Genomic DNA, 10,664 nt, shown 5'->3' with positions numbered 1-10,664 from the left:
TTGGCTCTCTGTCCTTGGAGCTTTCTTTTAGTTCATGCTACTTTTCCATGGCACTCCTTGAAGAGATAAGGCTCACCTATAAAGCGAGCACTCCATGTTGGCTGGTTGTCTGTGGAAACTGACAGATCCACCATGGTGAGTCAGGAACAAGTTTTCCAGGCTAATTTGCTAGGATTCACTCATTTCCATGCAGAGAACTAAATGAATTTAGATTCTGCCGATCTTTCAACTTTCTAACCGAACAGACTGTCATGTTTTTCCCTTTCTGTAGATGCTGCTATTGTGGACCTTCTCGCTGCTTCTGGGAACAGTAATAGGTAAGAATTAGCTATTCCTATGGAACAGGGAGGGCCTCACTTCTCAGTCCTTTCCAGGAGGCTGTGACCCCAGATTCAAGCCAAAAGGAGACCGAGTGAAGTAAGGGACATGCAAGATTGAGTACATAGGACTTGGTATGGGACTGCCACATAAAATCTACAATTGCCAGTTCAATTTGAAGTTCAGGTAAACCACAAATAATTAGGACAGTCACAAAAATGTGACAACTTTTTTATGAAAAACTTACTTTTGCCAAAGTTCAAATTTATTTTGCATTTTCATTTTGTGAGCCTAATATCCTAAGCTTTGAGTCAATGGAAGAGTTTGAAACTTGCTTTAGTCAACATGGCTCTATGACCCTGAGCAAAATCCTTAACACCTCTGTGCTTTCGGAAGTTGGTCCGTCAAGTGGGCTTAATGGCATCACCCTATCACGCCACAGCTGAGTCTCAGATGGGTAAATCATCTGGTCCAGCCCTCAGGTTACATAGTAAGCAATCAGGAATGCAGCCCCCCAAGGACAGCCCCTAATTTTACTCCTACAATTAATCTGGAACTTATCCTCTATTTTGAATTATCTCTTTATGCTGTAGCATGTCACCCTACAATGGTATCCAATCAGCGTGTGTGTGTGTGTGTGTGTGTGTGTGTGTGTGTGTGTTGGAACTTGATGGTCTGTAGGTATCTTCTTCATTACAGAAATCCAGGATGACCCTTAAACAGATCAGACATTTCCTGTTCCCCAAAGCGGAAGTAGGAAATTTTGACCTTTGCTTGAAACCTAATCTCTTTATGCAAAGTACAAGACCAAAGGCTGGCCAGACAGCTCAGCGGATTAAAGTGCCTGCTAAGGCAGACACAGGGGCTGGAGGTTTGATCCTCGGCCTGTGGTGCCAGCGCTGAGACAGGGAATGAGACTGGGTTGGTGGCACATGCCTGTAACCCAGCGCGTAGGAGGCTGAAAATCAGGAAGGATCACTATAAGTGCAATCTGTGTAGTGAGACCCTGTAGACCCCATACTAAATACATTAAAAAATATATTAAAAAGTATAAGGTCAAATGTTGACTGCTGAGTGTGGAGGGCCTGTACACACACAGTACTACCCTCATCCCTGGGACACATGGCCATTGCACACCTTGGCACCAGTAGACCAAAGACGATCTCCAGGTTGAGAAGCAGAAAGAGAGTCCCTGTCTTGGAGCGAGTAGAAGCTGGTCCCCTGGGGTGGATGTGAGGAGCAGTAGCCTGTGTGCATCAGGACTGCTATCTTTCTGAAGCTGTTTTTGTGTCAATAACAGTAATTTGGGAACATAGATAAAAATCTGCCACAAAATATTACTTAATTCATATTTTACATGAGCCCATAGAAAGAGCTTTCTGGTTAACAAATGTCCTTGAAATACTTTTGGATGATTGCAGGAAGCGAAGTCTGCTATGATAGACTTGGCTGCTTCAGCGATGATAGTCCATGGGCAGGCATTCTGGAAAGACCCCTGAAATCCCTGCCCTGGAGCCCCTCGGCCATCAATACCCGCTTCCTTCTATACACTAATGAGAACCCAAGCAACTACCAAGTAAGAATATCTATTGTTTTCAACAGTTACTTGCATTGAATTTATGTAGTTAGTAGTATGAATATTCATGTCTTTTGAAGAACAAATCAGACAGTGTTTTTTATATACAGTGAGCTTAGGAATGACATTATGAAATTTATTTATGAAAGGCCCATTAAGCTACAGTGCCACATGCCTGTAATCTCAACACTCAAGAGGTTGGTGCAGGAGAATTGTCATGAGGTTGAAGCCAACCTGAACTAGAGTGAGTCTCTCAAAAGAGAAAAAACAGAAAACAGTCCATTAACTTTATCTTATTACTGCCCTACATAATAGTACCATTTAAAGTATTAGAACTACAGGGAGATATGTGAGAATATTACATGAATACATAACACATGTAGATTTTATATATGAAAAGTATACAGAACTTTACAATATGAAGATATATGTATATTTATATGATATTAGTTTAACCAGAATGCTTTTTTATGGTTTCAGGTAAAATATGAATGAAGTAACATATATATGAATTAAATTATGTATATATGTATATATAGACCCAATATATGATCCCCTATATTTATATGATATTAGTTTAACCAGAATGCTTTTTTATGGTTTCAGGTAAAATATGAATGAAGTAACATATATATGAATTAAATTATGTATATATGTATATATAGACCCAATATATGATCCCCAATTAAGTTTTGGTCATTCTGATTTGGGAAAGCAATACGTATCTAGTAGAAATCACCCCCTGAATTTTTCATCTCGATCCTTTCTGGGTAGTGATATCTGAATGATACCTTGCCTAGGCACCACCAGCAGTGGACAGAAATATCGAGCCAGCCTCTGACTACCAGTGTAAACAATTAGTTCTCTAGAGTGTGCTGTGTTGCTAAACTACAGCTGAGAGTTGAGGTGTTTTCAGTGCATTTTCAATTTAACAACACTATCAACTTTTGATGGGCTTATTGGGACACAACCATTGCAACTGAAAGAACATCTGTAGATATATATATATATATATATATATATATATATATATACATACATATACATATACATAGATACAGAGATAAACCAATATTTCCATTATATGGAGATAAGTTATTAATGAAAAATACTATAGGAGATATATTATTCCAAGTTGAATGGCCAAAAAATTTTGTAATGACTAGAAAGTAGAAACTTATTGTTGACTACAAATGGCTTCACTGTGTTGGGAGAATCGTTATTGACAATAGTCTTTACCTATCACCTCCATGCACATGTCCTGTGCTCTAATGACCAGAAATGCTTTTCAATATGAAACAGATTGTTACTGCTGATTCATCAGCTATCAAGAGCTCCAACTTCAGAACAGATAGGAAAACCCGCTTCATTATTCATGGATTCATAGATAAGGGAGAAGAAAATTGGCTGGCCAACATGTGCAAGGTAAGCCCTGGTAATCTTCTAAAGGACATTTTTCTCCAGAATGAAAATAAATGACCAAGGAGAACAAAAACAAGGAACTACCACATGGTATGGAATCTCTGACCTCTGCTGAGATGGGGCTTCCGAGGGGAGGTGCAGAAGATGCTGGCAGGTAGAGGTGACTTGGGAAGTCATAGCAAGCAGATGGGCAGGTATTTGGTGGCTCCAGGAAGTGAATATTTAACAAGTAATACAGGAGTGCTTCAAACTGTTAGTAACAAAGCTGCCATATTGACGTACCCCAGCTACCTATGCCCTAGATTGTTCACCAGGCTATAATATCCACATGAAGAGCTAAGAGATCTCATTTGCCTGAACTCTTTTTCTTTGATTTTTGCTTGTTACTCTGACCTCCTCTGGTGACAGTGTCTAGAGAAAACATGATGATTTTTATTTCTGGCTTCTGTTACTGCAGCAATGATCCTGTTTGAGAAACACTATGATTGATTGATTGATTGATTGATTGATTGATTGATTGATTTTGCGGAACCGGGGATTGAACTCAGGCCCTTGAGCTTGCCAGGCAAGCGCTTATTCTACTGAGCCATCTCCCCGGCCCCTCATCTATTTGTTTCTGTTTTATCAAATTTCTGTGATTGATGTGGCACAAAAATGTAGTTATTTTTAACACTCCCAGTTACTAGAATTTATTCTGTTTGATTTTCCATCTTGTAAGTCTTTGTTGTCTCTGGGAACAGAACCAAAAGCAAATTAAGGGAAACAGGATCATTGCTGCAGTAACTATATGAATCCAAAACTGAGGCTCAGTGCTCGGAGCCTCCAGTGGAACCTTGTTAGAGTACACATTCATGTGAAATAACTTGCATGATGTACAATAAAACATACACACGCAAAGACTTTGAATAGTTCCTTTCATCTTAGCAAAGCTCCTTCCTTTACCTTCAGTATATTTATAAATTTCGGGGGATTGATCATAGTCTTTCATTCATTCAAAAAATATCTACTGAGCCCCTACTGTGTATCAGGTATCATTCTAGTCACTGAGTAGGACATAGCTGTGAAAGAAGCAGGCAATTTCCTTGGGTACATTCTAGTGAGGGACATGGGAATCCTATGGCCCGTAGGGTGCGCTAATGAGATAACTCACCATACCACATCTTATGCCTTCCTATCTCAATCAAACAGAAATCCCAAGAACCCAGTTTCCATGATGGCCCTGTCTCCAGTTGGAGCCAACTTAAACTTATTAGGGATTTCACATTCATAGGAGAGTAGAGATTTGCTTGTGTCTCTGGAGTGAGACTTCACAGGTGAAAGAGAGGATCCCCTTGTCCTCGTATGTGTTAGTATTTGCTAATGATCCAACACAATTTACCTATTTATTGTTTCTTCCTTCAGGCCATGATTCAGGTGGAAAGTGTGAACTGCATCTGTGTGGACTGGAAAGGGGGCTCCCGAGCTTTGTACACCCAGGCTTCACAGAATGTCCGTGTCGTGGGGGCGGAAGTGGCCTATTTCGTTGATGTCCTTCAGGTAACTTCTTCAGGCTACCTAAGCCCTCTTCAGTTCTGAGGAGACCCAAAATGTTGTTTGAAGACTGAGTAATGCTTTGTGCAGTAGGGTTTGGTCTTCCTTACATTGTTAAAAACTATTCCTTCTAAGTAGCATTAACATTAAACCCATATGTATTGCTGTATTCCAAAACAAAAGGCGTAGGTATGATGATTGATAAAAACATTTTCTGCTGCGGTCTGACTTTATTCTTAGGTTAAAAAGATTTTTTAAAAAATCTAAGTTTTGTGTTCATAAATTCCTATTTAATTCAATAAACTTATTTTTGTTCGAATTAAGTGAACTTATACAAGTAACAAGGTACATGGCAAGCACTGGGCCTAAGCAGTTTTTATTGTTCTGGTTATTACTAAGTTGACCTGACAATATCAACTTCAAGGTTAAACTAATTTTATTCTAATTTATATTTTTGAAGAGAAACATAATGACAAAGAGCTAACGTGACTGGGTTACTGATTTGTTAAAAAAGAGTTAAACTTAAATGTGTCTGAGTAACATTGTCTTATGGTTTTATAATCTAAACACTTATTTTATCATCTCTGGGTACAATTCTTCATGTCCCTCAAAGATCCTTTGAACAAAATAGAGCACTGTGTCTACTAGTTTAAAAGTAAAAATGGGGCCAGCCAAATAGCTTAGCAGATTAAAACACCTGCAAGCAGGCTCAGGGGACCAGGGTTTGACCCCTTGGGCCTGCTGTGATGGCCCTACCCCCGGGAGCTGCTGAGATGGCAATTGAGACTGGGAATGATGGTGCGCACCTATAATCCCAGCTCTTGGGAAGCTGTAAACAGACAGATCACTATGAATCTGATCTAGTAGTAAGACCCTGAACACCCTGTAGACCCTTCCCTAAAGTTCAAAAAAATAATAAAAGTAAAAATAATTTCTACTTTTCATTATAACAATGCATAAAACCCCATGAAAATCAATTGTCTTCTTAAAAACCAAGGTTTGGAGGGGCCCCTTTTGTGCCCACTAGGAGTTCTATAGTACTTGAACACATTTTGAGGAGATTGTCTTTCCAACAGTCTCAGCTGGGATACTCGCCTTCCAACGTCCACGTCATAGGCCACAGTCTGGGTTCTCACGCTGCTGGGGAGGCTGGAAGGAGGACCAAGGGGGCCATCGGGCGAATCACAGGTTGGTCACAATAGCGAAAACCTCAGTGAGGCACATCACGTGAGGGGCTGGCATCGCAAGTGATGAAAGGAATTTACCCACAACCAAGGAGTATAGAAAAGTTAGTGAAACTTGCGAGAGAAAAGCTGGTGAATTCCAAGAGAGGAATGCACCAACCAGGAGAAAACCAGGGACCTTTATATTTGATTTAAATGTGAAGAAGAGAGGACTGGAATGTCATGTCAGGTGTGCTTCCATCCATCTCAATTCTGAGAACCAAATGTTGTTTGAAGAATGAGTGATGTTTTGCAGTAGGGTTCAGTTTTTCTTGCATTGCTAAAAAAAAAATCCTTGTTTGTAGGGTTAGCAAATGTGTATTGACTCATGAGGCATAGTGGTCAAGGGGGTCAGAAAAAATCTATTTGTATCATCAGCTAAAAGGAGTTTTTGACATTACATAGGGATGGGAGTAAAGGCTAGTGTCTAAGACATGTTAAGTGATTAGGCCACCGAGCACTGTGTGCAGTGTTTGCAGCCTGAAAGGTCTAGACCCAGTGTTTTACTTCTCAGCTGCAACATGGTCTTAAAAAAATAACTGTGAAGTAAACATGATCCCCCCACAAAAACTTCAAAATTAGACTATGTGCAGCCTCTATGGGGTCTGAGAGGAAATACAGGAGGGGATTTTGGCATAGCCTGCCTTATGTTTTGGGGTACTTTCTGAATTGGCCACATGATCGAAAAATAGAATGTTCTGTGGCCTGGTGCACCGGTTTTTATTGTGATCATTCTTTGATCTGCACCAAGCTGTTTAACATTTCAGTACATGACATGTGAGTAAAATATGAGTTTAGACCAATCAGAAACATTCCTATAATTCTTCCCTCATTTTTTGGGTATCCACAGGGAATTTCATGCCTAAATAATAGAATAAATGTAACATAGACCTCAAATACATAATTAATTATATTTTTCTTCAATGACAATGACAAGTAAGACTGTAGCTCATCAGCCACAATCCCAGAAAGGAAGGAAATAGGGATTAATAATGACCAAACGGCCCTGGGCTACTAGTTCTGAGTTCTACTCAATAGGTTTAAAATATTATGCTGAAAACCTCAGCCTGGTTGTGTTAAGCCAACGGGGATACATACTGGATATCCAAGTGCTATAATCTTATGAGCAGTAGGTTGTCCTGCTAGATCTGAGCCACGATCAGTTCAGAGAATGACTGTTTCCCTCTTCCATATTCCAAATGTGATCATCTTTTTAATATTGTGAAGGTGGTCATGCTTGGATTGATGGGACATCTGGACTGTCTGCATACTAGATAGCTGAACAGAAGTTCTTTTAGAATATTATTTCCTGTAGTTTATAAATTTTTATCACAGCCTATTTAGCCTGGAACTGGGCCATGCTAGGCTGTCGACTGAGTGACCAGGAAAGGCAAGACCCTTGCCCTCCTAGATTACAGACCAGTGTCAACTCTTTTAACCTGAATGGCTGAAGTCCAGAGTATCCCGGGGATGGCCTCTTTTCTGATAACTACTATTAGTAATCAAGATTTTTCCATAAACTAAGTATTCATAAGTAGAGACAAATTCTGTGGTTTGCGGAAAATTCACTTTTAAGCAAAGAGAACACTAAAAGCAGTTTTCTGTCAAGGAAACAGCAAATTGAGGAAGAACTTGTTCACCTCTATCATTAACTCATGATTACAGGCAAGATCCTACTCGCACTCAGGTCTGTAACTACTCATGAAAGATGAGTACACAGACTGTTGATGTAATTAATGAAATTCCTGTTTGCTACAGGGTTGGATCCAGCTGAACCTTACTTTCAGGGTGCCCCTGAACTAGTCCGATTGGATCCCAGTGATGCCCAATTTGTGGATGTAATTCACACAGATGGTGCCCCAATAGTCCCCAATTTGGGTGAGTGCCACAATTTGTCCCATGAGAGAGTTCTGACTCCACACAGTGGAGTGCTTTAGAGTCTCTTAAGGCTATACCATATGAAAAACCCACTCTTATTTTTAAATTCTTCAGGATTTGGAATGAGCCAAACTGTGGGTCACCTGGATTTCTTTCCAAATGGAGGGGTGGAAATGCCTGGATGTCAGAAGAACATTATCTCTCAGATTGTTGACATAGATGGAATCTGGGAAGGTAAAACTCTTATGTCCGCAAGGAGTTTTTCAGTGGGAAAAGTTTGTATTTTTGTTTGCTAACCTTGCTAAATATTTTGGAATTGTGCAGGTCTCTCATTTTATGTAACAAAGGACTTTTCACTGCATCTCTGAGACATAAGCTCCTGTTAGGACAAGAGGTCATGAGGAAACTGGGAAATAAATTATATTTGCAGTTAACTTTCCAAGGATCTAATTTAAAGAATGTAGTATTGTCACACTTGAATTTGTATGAATCTTAATTCATTTCCCTTTTCATCCAACAAGTGGTATAATCTATTATAAATGTAAATAGCACTGAATGTATGGTTACATCACAAATCATAAATATATTTCATAAAGGATTTTGCGCCATGACTTTCCAGGAGTTCACACTAATTAGAAGAATCTATTGGCTAATGGTCTTCTGATCTCACACTAACTTGAGAAATGAGCACCCATTGTTGATGTACAATCTTGTCTCATTTCACAGGGAGTCGGGACTTTGCAGCCTGTAATCACTTAAGAAGCTACAAGTATTACACTGACAGCATCCTCAACCCTACTGGCTTTGCTGGATTCTCTTGTGCCTCTTACAATACTTTCTCTTCAGTAAGTTGGATTGATTTTCCATTTTAGTGAATTCATTATTTATTTTTAGTTTAATGCATATTTTGTAGTGCTGGGAATCAAACACAGTGCCTTGTGCATGCTAGATATACATTATACACTTGTTCCTCACTTGCTGCGGAGGAGATTACGTTCAAGACACCTCCGGAGTACGTGAAAGTCAGTGAAATAGAGATGATTGATAGATAGATAGATAGATAGATAGATAGATAGATAGATAGATCATAAACCCTTCCCATACTCTTATAAACCTTTCCCACACTTTTAGAAACACTTCTACTGTTCTTAACCATTTTCTAAACTCATAAATCTATGTAATTTTAACAACATACATACACCATACAGTACTGCAAAAATCACACCAGACAGTGAAAAATCTGTGATAAATAATTTAGATTAATATTTTTTAAAAACCTATGCAACAGGGGCCAAGGAGATGGCTCAGTGGAATAAGTGCTTCCCTGGCAAACACAAGGATCTGAGTTCAATCCCCAGTTCTGCCAAAAAAAAAAAAAAAAAAAAAACCTGTGCAACAGTGAGTCAGCGAAAGTCAAACCCCAAAATAGTGGGGAACTGCTGTTCCATGAGCTCTATCCCTAGCCCAGCCATTTGAATTTTACAGCATTACTCTTCATGACTAAAGGAGTGTACTCTACACATCACTCAGAGAAGGCTTATGGTTTCACATCTGTCATACTTAATTGTAGGTATGTAATAATTAGAAGACTTTAGTAGCATTAGAAGACCTTAGAAAAAGGGATGGCGAGATAGCTCAGCAGACTAAAGCAACTCTTTAGGCAAGCTTAGACAAGCTCTGGCACTGGGTTTGGATCCCGGGCATCACATGGTGCGCCAGCCCTGCCCTCAGGGCATGCCGAGCCAGCTTGTAATCCCAGCTCTGGGAAAGCTGGAAGCAGTAGAATCACAACAAGTCTGAGCAGTGTGGTGAGATCCTCAAACAACCAAATACATTAAATAAATAAATAAATAAATAAATAAATAAATAAATAAAAAGACTTTGGAGAGTTGGTCTAGTAAACAGAAATGACTCTTCTATAACTTGTTCTGTATCATTCTGTGTATCAGGTAAATGTTCAAGCTCTTTTTAGAAATAATCCTAAACAGACAAATAAAAAACTAGCTCATGGCAACCTGTGAGCCATGTCTAAGTGATGAATCTTCTTTAAATGCTGACCCTTTTTGGGGGCGGGGGGGAAGGACTACAGGGTGTTCAGGGTCTCACTACGAGATAGGACTTGCAGTTATCCACCTGTTTACAGCCTCTCAAGAGCTGAGATTACAGGCATGCACCACCATGTCCAGTCTCTGTTTTATTTTATTTTATTTGGTTTTTATAGGCAGGGTCTCACTCTGTAGTTCATACTGGTCTCTAACTATGTAGCTTCAGCTGGCTTTGAACTCATAACAATCCTCCTCCTCTAGGCTCCCAAATTCTGGGATTATAGGCATGGGATACCACACCCAGCAGACCTTTTATTTTAATTAATTAATTAATTTAGGTAGAACCAGGGATTGGACTCAGTCCCTTGTGCTTGCCAGGCAAGCACTTATTCTACTGAACCATCTCCCCAGCCCCTAGCAGACTTTTTAAACCATAAAATTATAGACATGTGCATACATTGTGCATTCTCACTATCACCAAGCTGTCGTCTTGTCTGGTAACTTCTTGATATCCAGGTAAAGTTCTTCTTTCTGTATGATTTTCATTACAATATAAATTACTTTTTTATTTTTATTATTTTTTTCCATAATTTTATTAAGAAACAAATAGCAATGAGACAGTTTCAAACCAAATTGGTAGGACAGTTTCAATAATTAACACATTGCATACAT

General features: G+C 39.3%; 1 protein-coding gene across 1 annotated transcript in view; it reads left to right on the top strand.

The window, feature by feature from the left end:
- Positions 1–256: 256 nt before the first annotated feature.
- LOC101570546 (pancreatic triacylglycerol lipase) overlaps positions 257–10,664 on the top strand; it is a 24,876-nt gene continuing 14,468 nt past the window's right edge. Inside the window, exons 1-8 of the mRNA XM_004647539.3 lie at positions 257–317; positions 1,740–1,894; positions 3,197–3,319; positions 4,718–4,852; positions 5,923–6,034; positions 7,828–7,947; positions 8,062–8,181; positions 8,674–8,792. Coding sequence (XP_004647596.1) covers positions 272–317; positions 1,740–1,894; positions 3,197–3,319; positions 4,718–4,852; positions 5,923–6,034; positions 7,828–7,947; positions 8,062–8,181; positions 8,674–8,792 — 930 coding nt within the window. The 5' untranslated portion in view covers positions 257–271. The remainder of the gene's footprint in view (positions 318–1,739; positions 1,895–3,196; positions 3,320–4,717; positions 4,853–5,922; positions 6,035–7,827; positions 7,948–8,061; positions 8,182–8,673; positions 8,793–10,664) is intronic.

This window comes from Octodon degus, unplaced genomic scaffold (assembly GCF_000260255.1).
Source record: "Octodon degus isolate 3935 unplaced genomic scaffold, OctDeg1.0 scaffold00311, whole genome shotgun sequence".
Classification (NCBI taxonomy): Eukaryota; Metazoa; Chordata; class Mammalia; order Rodentia; family Octodontidae; genus Octodon; species Octodon degus.
Note: the sequence above shows the minus strand (reverse complement) of the source record. Positions and strands in the feature narration are given on the sequence as shown.